The 14,913-nt window shown below is 39.0% G+C and overlaps 1 protein-coding gene across 5 annotated transcripts in view; it reads left to right on the forward strand.

The window, feature by feature from the left end:
- Window positions 1–5,086: 5,086 nt before the first annotated feature.
- Window positions 5,087–14,913, forward strand: part of CENPE (centromere protein E, 312kDa) — an 81,698-nt gene continuing 71,871 nt past the window's right edge. For all 5 annotated transcript variants that reach the window (XM_010848267.1, XM_010848262.1, XM_010848263.1 and 2 more), the window contains exons 1-8: window positions 5,087–5,221; window positions 6,626–6,717; window positions 9,321–9,410; window positions 9,526–9,644; window positions 10,770–10,889; window positions 11,336–11,417; window positions 11,567–11,634; window positions 11,712–11,777. In XM_010848267.1, coding sequence (XP_010846569.1) covers window positions 5,166–5,221; window positions 6,626–6,717; window positions 9,321–9,410; window positions 9,526–9,644; window positions 10,770–10,889; window positions 11,336–11,417; window positions 11,567–11,634; window positions 11,712–11,777 — 693 coding nt within the window. In that variant the 5' untranslated portion in view covers window positions 5,087–5,165. The remainder of the gene's footprint in view (window positions 5,222–6,625; window positions 6,718–9,320; window positions 9,411–9,525; window positions 9,645–10,769; window positions 10,890–11,335; window positions 11,418–11,566; window positions 11,635–11,711; window positions 11,778–14,913) is intronic.

The following is a 14,913-nucleotide window of genomic DNA, read 5'->3' on the forward strand; positions in this document are numbered from 1 at the left end:
GAGGGTGACAATATACAGCCTTGACATACTCCTTTCCCGATTTGGAACCAGTCTGTTGTTCCATGTCCAGTTCTAAATGTTGTTTCCTGACCAGTATACAGATTTCTCAGCAGGCAGGTCAGGAGGTCTGGTATTCCCATCTCTTTCAGAATGTTCTGCAGTTTTTTGTGCTCCACACAGTCAAAGGCTTTGGCATAGTCAATAAAGCAGACTGCTACTGCTAAGTCACTTCAGTTGTGTCCGACTCTGCGCGACCCCATAGACGGCAGCCCACCAGGCTCCGCCGTCCCTGGGATTCTCCAGGCAAGAATACTGGAGTGGGTTGCCATTTCCTTCTCCAATGCATGAAAGTAAAAAGCGAAAGTGAAGTCACTCAGTCCTTAGCGACCCCATGGACTGCAGCCTACCAGGCTCCTCCGTCCATGGGATTTGCCAGGCAAGAATACTGGAGTGGGCTGCCATTGCCTTCTCCAATAAAGCAGAGGTAGATGTTTTTCTGAAACTCTCTCACTTTTCGATGATCCAACAGATGTTGGCAATTTGATCTCTGGTTCCTCTGCCTTTTCTAAATCCAGCTTGAACATCTAGAATTTGACAGTTTACGTACTATTGAAGGCTGGCTTGGAGAATTTTGAGCATTAATTTGCTTGCATGTGAGATGAGTGCAATTGTGCAGTAGTTTGAGCATTCTTTTGCATTGCCTTTCTTTGTAATTGAATGAAAACTGACCTTTTTCAGTCCTCTGGCCACTGCTGAGTTTTCCAAATTTGCTGGCATATTGAGTGCAGCACTTTCACAGCATCATCTTTTAGGATTTGAAATAGTTCAACTGGAATTCCATCACCTCCACTAGCTTTGCTCATAGTGATGCTTCCTAAGGCCCACTTGACTTCTCATTCCAGGATGTCTGGCTCTAGGTGAGTGATCACATCATCGTGGTTATCTAGGTCACGAAGATCTTTTTTGCATAGCTCTTCTGTGTATTCTTGCCACCTCATCTTAATATCTTCTGCTTCTGTTAGGTCCATACTATTTCTGTCCTTTATTGTGCCCGTCTTTGCATGAAATGGTCCCTTGGTATCTCTGATTTTCTTGGAAGAGATCTCTAGTCTTCTCCATTCTGTTATTTTCCTCTATTTCTTTGCACTTTGCACTGAGGAAGGCTTTCTTATCTCTCCTTGCTATTCTTTGGAACTCTGCATTCAAATGGATATATCTTTCCTTTTCTCCTTTGCTTTTTGCTTTTCTTCTTTCCATAGCTATTTATAAGGCCTCCTCAAACAACCATTTTGCCTTTTTGCATTTCTTTTTCTTGGGGACAGTTGATCCCTGCCTCCTGTACAATGTCATGAACCTCCATCCATAGTTCTTCAGGCAGTCTGTCTATCAGATCTAATCTCTTGAATCTATTTCTCTTTTGCACTGTATAATCGTAAGGAATTTGATTTAGGTCATACCTGAATGGTCTAGTGGTTTTCCTTACTTTCTTCAATTTAAGTCTGAATTTGGCAATAAGGAGTTCATGTTCTGAGCCATAGTCAGCTTCCAGTCTTGTTTTTGCTGACTGTATAGAGCTTCTCTATCTTTGGCTGCAGAGAATATAATCAATCTGATTTTGGTGTTGACCATCTGGTGATGTCCATGTGTAGAGTCTTCTCTTGTGTTGTTGGACGAGGGTGTTTGCTATGACCAGTTCTCTTGACAAAACTCTGTTAGCCTTTGCCCAGCTTCATTCTGTACTCCAAGGCCAAGTTTGCCTGTTACTCCAGGTATCTCTTGGCTTCCTGCTTTTGCATTCCAGTCCCCTATAATGAAAAGGACATCTTTTTGGGTGTTAGTTCTAGAAGGACTTGTAGGTTTTCACAGAACCATTCAACTTCACCTTCTTCAGTATTATTGGTCAGGGCATAGACTTGGATTACTGTGATATTGAATGGTTTGCCTTGGAAACAAACAGAGATCATTCTGTCATTTTGAGATTGCATCCAAGTACTGCATTTCAGACTCTTTTGTTGACTATGATGGCTACTCCATTTCTTCTAAGGGATTCTTGCCCACAGTAGTAGCTATAACAGTCATCTGAGTTAAATTGGGTATGTGTTAATTTCTTCCTTTCTGCCATCTATAGGTGAACATGGTTCTGAACAACCGCACTTTAGTTTAACAGTCAGGCAGAGGAGGAGGATTCTCTGAGGCAGGCCATTAAGTATATATGTATAACAAAGGCAGCGAAAAGCAAGCCAAAGAAACAGTTCCATATGTAAAAGTATTAATAGATAGTCAGTGGAAATTCACTGTATGAAGCAGGGAGCTCAAACTCAGTCCTCTGAGACAATCTAGAGGATGGAATGGGGTAGGGTAGGGGTGAGAAGGGGTTCAAGAGGGCCGGGACATATGTACATCTATGGCTGATTCATGTTGGTATATGGCAGAAACCTACAATATTGTAAAACAATTAATGTCCAATTTAAAAAATTAGTTTCAGCATGGAGTCAGAATTGGCTTTTCCCTGCAACAGTACTATTTAAATTTTTCCATCACATGCATGTATTGATCTTTCATGTAACAAAAGAATTACATGAACATTGGGATACACGTGTCTCTTTCAATTCTGGTTTCCTCGATGTATGGCAAATCCAATACAATATTGTAAAGTAAAATAATAATAATAATAAATAAAAGAATTACATGACAAAAGAGTTAATCAATAAAAATTTTGATTACCCTTAAGAGAAGTGGTATGCATCCAAATTTTAAGCCCCTCTCTTCAGAAACTCCTTAATTTCAGACAAGTTCTTTAATCTTTTAAAAACAAAAGAGTTGCATATGCCAAGTTCCATATCAACAGAGGTTTAAGTTAATTACCGTTTTAGCTCACCCAGAAATGGAATTGTAAGCTAGTCAATCAGGAATTGCCTAAATGGCACTAGTTAAGCAATCTGACTGATAGGCCCCAGTCAATCCCTAAAGAAAAGTAACTTTTCAATTACTAGCCCAGTTTTTTGACCTGTACAAGTTCCTTGCCCCATTCTGCCTATGAAAGTCTTCCATTTTATACTGGTCCTTGGAGCTCCTTTCTATCTAGTAGACTGGATACTACCTGATTCAAATCAATTTTGCTCAAATAAAGCCTAACAATTTTTAATATGCCTCTGTTTATCTTTAACAAATCCCTTTGCCCTCCCTAACCACTTAAATTAAAACATAGCTTCTTTATCTCTGTATTATCTTATCAGATAACACCCAGCATCTTCACAGTTTAGCTGTGAGAAAAGTAGTGTATACCAGCTCACATTTGGTTAACAAAACAATATTGATTAGCCTATAAAAGAGTAGACTATTTTATTTACAGCTTTTTAATCTACAAATTTCTTAAATTTGGGAGAAAACAATCAATATTCACTAAGATATTAGTAATTATGAAATATTATACAGTAAGTGAAGTCGCTCAGTTGTGTCCGACTCTTTGCGACTCCATGGACTGTAGCCTACCAGGCTCCTCTGTCCATGGGATTCTCCAGGCAATTGTCCTGGAGTGAATTGCCATTTCCTACTCCACGGGATCTTCCCAACCCAGGGCTCGAACCCTGGTCTCCCGCATTGAAGACAGACGCTTTACCGTCTGAGCCACCAGGGAAGCCTAGATTTATTTTCTTAGTCCTCCCCTCCAAAGGAAATAAGTGTACCTTTCTAGAAATTATGTCAAAATTATTGAGTAATTGAATAGGCAATTTTTTAATTGAATGTTTACTAAACTCCAAGTATCTTTCCAGGTGCAGGGTATAAGGAGTAAATAAAAACAAAGTTGCTAACCTCACAGAGTTGACACTTTGGTGGGAGGAAACATAATATAGACATAAATGAATACATACTAATTATATCTGAAAGTTATGAGAGATATTTTAAAAGAAACAGAATAGACGAGAAAGTTGTTATACAGAGTTCTGAAAAAGCAAACGCTATTTCTGAAAAACAATTATCTAGACTTCTATTCGGAGAAGGCAATGGCACCCCACTCCAATACTCCTGCCTGGAAAATCCCATGGACGGAGGAGCCTGGAAGGCTGCAGTCCATGGGGTCGCTAAGAGTCGGACACGACTGAGTGACTTCACTTTCACTTTTCACTTTCATGCATTGGAGAAGGAAATGTCAACCCATTCCAGTGTTCTTGCCTGGAGAATCCCAAGGACGGGTCATCCTGGTGGGCTGCCGTCTATGGGGTCGCACAGAGTCGGACACGACTGAAGTGACTCAGCAGCAGCAGCAACAGACTTCTATTTCTGTTTCCCTGATGCTAGGAAAGATTGAAAACAAGAGAAGGGGATGACAGAAGACGAGATGGTTGGATGGCATCACTGACTCAATGGACGAGAGTTTGAGAAAGCTCCGGGAAATAGTGAAGAACAGGGAAGCCTGGTGTGTTGCAGTCCATGGGGTCGCAGAGTCCGACACGACTGGACGACTAAACAACAAATTTCTGCTAATAAAAGTTTCATCTAACTACCAGTCTTCAGTAACTCTTTTCCCAAGTCAGCCTTTTAGGAACTCACAGCCAATGGGAAAAAGGGAGTGTAAGCAAGCGGAAAATGAACAACCTAAAACCCAAGACTTTTCAAACCAGTACCAGAGTCTTGTTTCTGGGTTGGGCAGTAACTTTCAACTCTTGTCATCTGAGGTACTTCGTTTGTTTCATTTTTTTTTTTTTAACCTTTTTTTTAACAACTGTTAATGTAGTTCTTTAACGTTCCTAATTCCCTTTTATTAATAAAGAAGAAAATTTTTCGGCTTTGTTTTTTCCAGATTTCACTTTAAGGATGGGGCGAAAGAAGGCGTTTCTATAAGGCTGCAAGCAGTTCAACTGCAGTTAGCAAATACTAATTATTTCCGCTATTACGCGGTGAATCGCTCACCAGGCGCTTCCTGGACCCGGTCTTTGCAGCCCGAACCCCATTATCCAAGTCCAACCCATTATCCTTGGACTTACCGCCGGCCTGGCGTCCCCCGCGCCGCGACACAGATGGAACGGGCCGTGACGTCACGAGACCGCGACTCAATCAGACGCGGCGTTTGGGAAATTTTAAATTTAAAGGCGGGGTGGCCCGTTCGCTCTGAAGCGCCGGCCGTGGAGGTTTCTGACGTATTCCCTGGGATCCAACCAGCCAGGATGGCGGAGGAAGGAGCCGTAGCCGTCTGCGTGCGGGTTCGGCCGCTCAATCACAGGTAGGTAGGCCAGACCGAGCCCAGGTCCCCACTGCGGACTCCGGCGCCGGCATGAACCGGAGGAATGAGTCCTCGCTCCTCTTTCTTGCTCAGCTGCCTAGAAACTCGGCCACTTACCCGCTTTGTGCCTCGGTTTCCTAATGGGACGGGGCAGGATCGAGGAGCTAGAGGATCCTTTTCAGCTGTGGAATTCTCTTATATCTGTAACCCAGGCTCACCGACGTCAAAGACCTTACTCCCTGCGCTGCGGTCCCCACCGGGAAAGTCGAAATCGGAAAGATCCTACTGCACTCATCACAGTGCAGTTAAATTTCACGTTTAACTGACTCTCGCTTCCCCTTTACTGTATACTCCTTAAGAGCGAAAGCGAATCAGTTTTGTTGCATTGTATTCCGTACTTCAGTCAATAAGTGAATTCCGCATTCAGAATGTTGAATGTACGATATTCATCAATATTGATTTATTTTTTAGTATAGTGTACTGTATTAAAACAGACACTACCATCGTTGCCCAGTGGATCTCACAACAGAAAATAGATAAAAGATATAGAATAATAGGTGGCGATACTGGAGTAATAAATGCTTTAGAGAAAAAGCAGGAAGGGGAAGCAAGGGAAGTCTGTTTGCTATGCCAGTCTTGGGTCCTCGCCCCAGAATGCTAACAGAGTTTTGTCTGTGAGAAACATTTGTTAAATCTTACTGGGCGCTTAATAAATGAGAATATCAAGATGAGGAATTTCCTATTTTTAATAAGTTTATTGATGCATTAGAAGACAGCTACATAAAGAAACCATTATATCTTGACAGATGTTATGATAGACAGTTAAAGAATGTTTGCTAGCGAAGCCATTAGTCCTTTAGTGAGATGACTGTAGGAGAGGAACAGGGCAGTGTCAGGGAACACCTGAATCATGAATGAAAGAACAGTTAAGGTACTTAGTGGAAACCTCAGTCAGGGTATTCCAGGCAGAGAAAGGTTGAATCTGATTTTGGGAGTGAACTTCAGGTAGTTGATTCCTCTGGGAGTTAAGGTGTGTACAGAATTTAGAAGATGAGATTTAAGAGAAAAATTATAGTGATAGAGGTATCATGTACCAAATTAAAGATTTCAGATGGTTTTTAAATGTTTTAAGAGAGAGAGACATATCAACTGCCACTACTCCATAGGAAGGTGGAAGTGAAGAGTTTCACAAAGAAACTCCCATGAAAGTGCAGGAGGTCACTGAAGCCCCATTTAAAAGTGTTGCCCCCTCAAAGGTAGATTTTCCACATTTATCTTATTTATGGTATTAGTCATTACAATCTTTTAAAATATTTATCAGAAGATGAAGTCTTTCTACTGTCTCTCATATAACACAGCTTCTATGACCAGTTATTCTAAAATTCAGTGTTTTTATTCTTTCAGAGAAGAAGCGCCTGAAAAAGATACTCAAGTTTACTGGAAAACTGACAATAATACAGTTTATCAAGTTGATGGGAGTAAATCCTTCAATTTTGGTGAGTTCATAATAGCATCAAAAGTTAACCTGGTATCCTTTTTCTTTTATGAGTACAAAAGCCTTATGAATAACACTGGATTTGTCACTAAAGATCAAACCAAGCGTTCAATAAACTGCTTCAATGGAAATTTTGAAAAATCGTTCATCCATCATTTATAAGCTAATAAATTGATGCTTAAATACAGTAGTAGTAAAAAAGAAAAGAATTTAAAAATTAAACACATATACTATTACTGTAGTCACTATAACTTATGGCTGAAACTAACATTCTTCTTCTTACTCATGAGAGTACTTGTGGCCTGAAATTCTGTAAACCCAAAATATGTTGCTTAGTGTCAAGTCATCTTTAAGATCTTCCAATTTGTTTTTGTTGTTTTGGTTTTTTTGTTTGTTTTTCAACTATTTTCAAAACTCTTTAAAGAATAAATAGTGAAGATATTGCTTCTTTGTCTGCTGGAATGCAGCAGGAACCTACCTCTGGTCTTGTGGAGCTTATATAATGGAAAAAAAGGCTTTAAACAAGTAATTTCACCCGCTGACATAAGCTTTTGCAGAGATCTAAACTTGGGTGTCTGGAATGGTACCATTTACACCAGGACCTGCAGGATGAGTGAGAGCTAGCTAGAACAGAGGGACTTCAGGCTCTGATGATTAACTAGACTGATTTGTACATTGATTTAGCATGTATATAGTGCTGACAACTATATACCAGTGCCACAGTGCCAGGCACTGTTCTGAGCACTTCCTATATATTCACTCATTTAATCCTCCTAACAAGCCTGTGTATTTGGTGCCTTCCTGTTTTAATGAAGAACTGAAGCACAGTGGCCTGGAGTCACATAGCCAGCAAATAAGAGAGAAAGGCTCCAGATCTGTATTCTAGCCATACCACCATGCTGCCACTTAGGCTCCATAGAGCGACAGTGACGTCCTCTGAACAACCTCAGAAGTAATCGTGGTTAAGTTGTCAAATTAGTGTGAAACTAGAAAGCCACACCCCACTCCAGTACTCTTGCCTAGAAAATCCCATGGATGGAGGAGCCTGGTGGGCTGCAGTCCATGGGGTCGCTAAGAGTCGGACACGACTAAGCGACTTCACTTTCACTTTTCACTTGCATGCATTGGAGAAGGAAATGGCAACCCACTCCAGTGTTTTTGCCTGGAGAATCCCAGGGACGGGGGAGCCTGGGAGCTCCCATAGAGGGAGCCAGGCTGCCCTCTATGGGGTCGCACAGAGTCGGACACGACTGAAGCGACTTAGCAGCAGCAGCAGCAAAAAGCCACAAAGATGTGTGGAAGAGAAAATGAATTCTGGTAAAGGAATGTTTGATGGTATTAACATAATTTTTTTTCAAACTTTTTATTTTGTGTTGGGGTATAGCCAATTAACAACGTTGTGGTAGTTTCAGGTGAACAGTGAAAGAACTTAGCCATACATATATATGTATCCATTCTCCCCCAAATCCCCATCCCATCTAGTCTGGCACATAACATTGAGCAGAGTTCCTTGTGCTGTACAATAGGTCCTTGTTGGTTATCCATTTTAAATGTAACAGTGTGTACATAACCTTCCCAAAGTCCCTAACTCTCCCTCCCCTCTGGCAACGATAAGTTCGTTTTCTAAGTCTGTGAGTCTCTGCTAGAGATTAAAAAGCCTAAGTACCACAGATTCTCAGTAGCCATATATGCCCATAAAGAATTTGGACTTATCCACCTATCTGAACCACATAACATTAAGGTTTGAATCATCTGCCATTTCTCCTTGCTCTGAGATAATGACCCTTAAGCAGCCTTCAGATGGCACTTAGGTTTTCCATAGTGTTCTGCTAATAGGGCAGATTTGTGGTCACTGTGCAAGGAGTATAATCACTGAACTATTGATTGCAGGTAAATCCCTCCTGATTTACAAATCCATTTCTTGTGAACTTTTTAAAGTGAGGCCACCACTAAAAGAGTGGTCTATTTTTAATGTGCTAACAAAAGCAGAGAACCACATCCTGGACCTGTGAATTCATCAGTGTAAATACCACCCTAAACACCAGCCTTCAGCAGCCAGCTCATTGATCATTCCCCATAACACTTTAGCTTTGGTCAGTTCTTTTCTTCCAGATAATCTGCATTTCTTGGTTTAGTTTGAGCTAGACTTTCTTGCTAGGTATGTTAGAAACATTAGAATTTCTCAAAGAATAGTAACAGTCTGCATTTCCTAAGTGTTAACATATGTTCACAATAATTCTATGGAGAAGATATTAGAACTGAGGCATGGAGCCATCAACCACTTGCCCAAAATCACACAGCCTATAAGTGGCAGAATCAGGATTTGCAGTCTTGATTCCAGACCCCCTTATTCAGATTCAGCCACCATGCCCTACTGCCTCTTGAAAGCACATAGGATAATAGACTTGTATTTTTTCTGTGTAAGGACCAACACATTTTACCTAGAGAGTATTTTCATTGGACCAATGAGTTGAAGAAAATATTGTACCTTAAATATTCTATCATACCATATCCTGACAATTTTATTTCTTTGGGCAACTACTAATTTAGAATGAAAATACAATCAATTTGTTTGGTTTAACTTAAATATGATTTGTTTTTTAGATCGTGTCTTTCATAGTAATGAAACTACTAAAAATGTGTATGAAGAAATTGCGGTACCAATCATCGATTCTGCCATTCAAGGCTACAATGGTGAGTATTCACTGCAGAAACACTGCAGTCTGTGGTGTCCGTTCAGCAGGCGTCGATCATTTTCTACACTGTAGATTCACTGTAATCTCTGCATGTGTTTGTTTTGTTTTTGCAGGTACTATATTTGCCTATGGGCAGACTGCTTCAGGAAAAACGTATACTATGATGGGTTCACAAGAGTATTTGGGAGTAATACCTAGGGCAATTCATGACATTTTCCAGAAAATTAAGAAGGTAAAGAACTTAGCTAAGTTTCTAGTACATGCAGGTAAAAATAGTGATAATAGGATAGCAATCTTACTGTTCTCTTGTAATGATGAAAGGAAGTAGATTTATACTTATCTCTTAATTATCCAGGGGGAAAGAAGGAAGCCATAGCATAGATTCTTTTTTTTTCCCCCATAAACTTACTTAAGAAACTTAAATATTTTTTATTCTTTCCCTTAAATCATGAAGCAGTACTCCCACCAAACAGTGGGCATTAAGGAACAGGAAAACTTTATCACAGTTGGGTCCTTATTGCCTTTGTTTAGCTACCAGTGATTATTAAGGAGCAGTAAAAAGTAGACTGGGTAAAAGACAAGGAGACCAGAAGGCCAGAATAGGCAACCTAATTAGTTAAGAGTTGATTTTAAATTACTTTTTCATCATTATTTTAATGATTTTCAATTTTTTGAATATATACAGGTTGAGTTTTATTTTGAGGTTAGAGAGTTGAATGGGGTACTTTCCTGTTACAATTCTATGATAGTATTGGTTATTTCTGAAACTGTGTATTTTGTTGTTGTTAATAATTATTGTCGGTATAGAAACATAGGGAGGAATTTTTTTTGTTTTTTTTTTGTTTTATAATGATAATTTCTTGAAAGACAAATACCACATGACTTCACCTCTATGTAGAATCTAAAAAAAAAAAAAAAAATGAACAAACAGAAACAGACTCATAGATAACAAACAGGTGATTGTCAGAGGGCATGGAAGTTGGAGGAGTAAGAAATAGGGTGAGGAAGATTAAGGGGCACAAACTTTCCGTTAGAAAATCAATGAGTCACAGAGATGAAATGTGCAGCGTGGGGAATATAGTCAGTAATATTGTAACATCTTTGTATGGTGACACATGGCAATTAGACTTCTGTGATCACTTGGAAATGTATGGAAATAGTGACCCACCATATTATGTACCAGGAACTAACATAGTGGAATGGGTCAACCACACATCAACTAAAAAATAAGTTAAAATTCTATAAATGTGTTTTCTCAAAGGATATTTTAATATTTAATATTAGCACGTGAGCATTTGTTATTAGGTTTTCATAACTAGATGATCTCTGAAGTCGTCACATTATCTTTTTCTTCTAGTTTCCTGATAGGGAATTTCTCTTACGTGTGTCTTACATGGAAATATACAATGAAACCATTACAGACTTACTTTGTGACACTCAAAAAATGAAGCCTTTAATAATTCGGGAAGACTTCAATGTGAGTAACAGAGTTAACAGGGTGGCTCAAAAATTAGATACACTGATTGGGATTGTGTTTTCTTGAACATTTGCGTTTAATTTCTGTATACTTTAAAGTATCTCCTATTACTGTGGTTTGTTTTTTATTTTCTTTCTTAGACACTTACAGAGATTATCTCTTAAGTAATAAGTATAGTTTTTAAATATTGACAGTTAAAGTATTTTGGTGTAAGTGCTTAAAAAGAGTGAGATGGAACTATCAGATTAGAATTTGGTATACTTTGGCATAGGAAATACATTGTAAATATCAGAAGTATACTTATTATTTTCATACAGAATAAAAATCCCCATTTTCCACATGACATCCACAAATGAACTCTGTGATAGTTTGTACTTTCTTTTTGAAATGCGAACTTTTAAGTGACTTATATTTCCTTACTTTTACCGTAATTAAACTTGTTTCAGAGGAATGTGTATGTGGCTGACCTCACAGAAGAAGTTGTTTATACATCAGAAATGGCTTTGAAGTGGATCACTAAGGGAGAAAGTAAGACTTCGTACTATATTTCTTAAAACACTTGTAGAAACTATTTAATTGAATGTATTTAGACTTTAAATCACACTTTTCATCTAAAATACAAGTTGTGTTTTTCTTTGGATTTTAATACACACAGCTGAAATGTGACTCTCTTACAGAGAACAGGCATTATGGAATTACAAAAATGAATCAGCGAAGTAGTCGTTCTCATACCATTTTTAGGATGGTAGGTAATTCTCTCTATATTTTGTCTTTCCAATTAAGAATACACTAATTTTTCTATAAGTTGCCTTTTCTTTCTAGATTTTGGAAAGCAGAGAGAAAGGTGAACCTTCTAATTTTGAAGGATCTGTCAAAGTGTCCCATTTGGTGAGTATTGAGGAACCGTGATAATGTACTATACGAGTCAAAGCAAAATTTAATTTAGCTGCTGAAGGTTTGGTTTCATAAGAACTATTGACCATTTGGCAAAAGCATCTATAAATTGGTAGTTTAGTCTCACCAGTAACATGAAATTTCTAGCAGAAATGTAGGAAGAGGTCAGAGGATCTTACTTCCCGTGATCTTACGCTGCCACTCCCTAAGCTTTAGGTGTAAGAACTGTAGGAGTGGGGCCTTCCCTAACCAGTAATGGAGAAAGGGCTAATTCTATGCACACTTAAGAGTTAATGTAATCTTGGGATTCGATGGGGTTTTGTGTGTCTGTGATTTTGGGGTTTTGTTTTTTGGCCTCCACCAGTGCAACTGAGACTTGTGAGATAAATGAAAACCTGGGTGAAATAGTTAAAAAAAATCACATTACTCTAGTTTATATTCAGTACCTGTCTGTTGGTAGGTGAATATAAGCATTATGCAAACATTCCTTCTTGCTGAACTGCATCATTTTTCTTTTTTTTGTGTGTGTGCTTCCTTTCTATTCCTTACCGTTATTGTTTTGTTCTCTGTCTTCAAGGCCTGAATTCTTTAGTTTGATGTGGGATATGATTTAAGATTACTGCATTTGATTTGAAAATTTCAAGGGAAAAAGTAATAAATCTATAATATGTTTACTTTCAGATTTTGAAAACTCAGTTAAATATCTAATTCCGGTTCACCTTAGTTATTTTACCGTATAAGTATAGCATTTATTTTAATAGACTGGTCTTTTAACAACAACAAACCTCACTTCTGTTTTGTTGTCCAAAGCTGGCCTGTATACATCACTACAATTTTAACTTTTAATATAATTTAGCTTTACTAGTCTTGACATACTCAGTGATCCATTTGGTGTCTTTTCTCATATTTTTTGATGATCTATCATCTAGGGACCATAGATACTATTTAACCCAACACTCCAGATTTGCCACTTACCCTTAAGTATCTTATTGGAAAGAGGACTTCCCCAAAGAGTCATTTTCTGGCTCTTTAAAGATGGTTTTTAGTTTTGTTTTTTTTTTTCCTGAGTGTCTTCTCACCTTCCTGGAATAATAAAATCCAAGTGCTGTCAGCCCAGGTCCTTTATTATCAGGGTTTCCTTCCTCCTACCCTCCTAATCAAAGCACAAGAGTGTTCTGTAGCCTTTCTTCACTTGTTTGCCCTCAGGCATTGTTACCATTTCTGTGTTGATGATGGTCAAATATTTATTGTTTCTAAAGTCTCTGAGTTCTAAGTCATGTCTCTCCATAAAGATTGTCCCACTGTTAATTATCTCAAGCTTCAGTGGGTCTAAAGCAAAATTAATTTATTCCTATCATAGTGAATATTCCTTTTACCAGTAGTACTTATATCTTAATTTCATGCTGCTTTCCTTACCACTATCCCCCTTTGTTATGCCCCTACCTAGGTCATTTGTGATGTGAAGTCGCTCAGTTGTAACCGACTCTTTGTACCCCATGAACTGTAGCCTACTGGGCTCCTCTATCCATGGGATTTTCCAGGCAAGAGTACTGGAGTTGGGTACCATTGCCTTCTCCAGAGGATCTTCCTGACCCAGGGCTTGAACCCAGATCTCCCGCAGTGTAGGCAGACGCTTTACCGTCTGAGCCCCAAGGTCATTTGTAGTAGATGCTATATAACAGCGATTAGATTTCCTTGTGTATTTTAGTGAAAATAGTACATATCTGAGACAGAACTGTAAAACAAGAGTACATAATTATCTGCCCATTCTGCAAAGAAAGAAGTAACTTAAAACTCCACTTTTTTAAAATACATTAAGACTATTTACTGGACTCTGAAATTTAAAAAAAGAAGACATCCCTCCACTACTTGCTGTCTTCACTACCACCTCCCTGAATGGTCTAGTGGTTTTCCCTACTTTCTTCAATTTAAGTCTGAATTTAGCAATAAGGAGTTCATGGTCTGAGCCACATTCAGCTCCTGGTCTTGCTTTTGCTGACTGTATAGAGCTTCTCCATCTTTGGCTGCAAAGAATATAATCAACCTGATTTCGGTGTTGACCATCTGGTGATGTCCATGTATAGAGTCTTCTCTTGTGTTGTTGGAAGAGGGTGTTTGTTATGACCAGTGCATTTTCTTGGCAAAACTCTATTAGTCTTTGCCCTGCTTCATTCTGTATTCCAAGGCCAAATTTGCCTGTCACTCCAGGTGTTTCTTGACTTCCTACTTTTGTATTCCAGTCCCCTATAATGAAAAGGACATCTTTTTTGGGTGTTAGTTCTAAAAGGTCTTGTAGGTCTTCACAGAACCATTCAACTTCAGCTTCTTCAACGTTACTGGTTGGGGCATAGACTTGGATTACTGTGATATTGAATGGTTTGCCTTGGAAACGAACAGAGATCATTCTGTCGTTTTTGAGATTGCATCCAAGTACCGCATTTCAGACTCTTTTGTTGACCATGATGGCTACTCCATTTCTTCTGAGGGATTCCTGCCCACAGTAGTAGATATAATAGTATTCTGAGTTAAATTCACCCATTCCAGTCCATTTTAGTTTGCTGATTCCTAGAAGGTCGACATTCACTCTTGCCATCACTTGTTTGACCACTTCCATTTGCCTTGATTCATGGGCCTGACATTCCTGGTTCCTATGCAATGTTGCTCTTTACAGCATCAGACCTTGCTTCTATCACAGTCACATGCACAGCTGGATATTGTTTTTACTTTGGCTCCATCCCTTCATTCTTTCTGAAGTGAGAAATAGATTTAAGGGCCTAGATCTGATAGGTAGAGTGCCTGATGAACTATGGAATGAGGTTCGTGACATTGTACAGAAAACAGGGATCAAGATCATCCCCATGGAAAAGAAATGCAAAAAAGCAAAATGGCTGTCTGGGGAGGCCTTACAAATAGCTGTGAAAAGAAGAGAAGCAAACAACAAAGGAGAAAAGGAAAGACATAGGCATCTGAATGCAGAGTTCCAAAGAATAGCAAGAAGAGAAGAAAGCCTTCCTCAGCGATCAATGCAAAGAAATAGAGGAAAACAACAGAATGGGAAAGACTAGAGATCTCTTCAAGAAAATTAGAGATATCAAGGGAACATTTCATGCAAAGATGGGCTCGATAAAGG

The sequence above is a fragment of the Bison bison genome, unplaced genomic scaffold (genome assembly GCF_000754665.1).
Source record: "Bison bison bison isolate TAMUID 2011002044 unplaced genomic scaffold, Bison_UMD1.0 scf7180017864263, whole genome shotgun sequence".
Taxonomy (NCBI): Eukaryota; Metazoa; Chordata; class Mammalia; order Artiodactyla; family Bovidae; genus Bison; species Bison bison.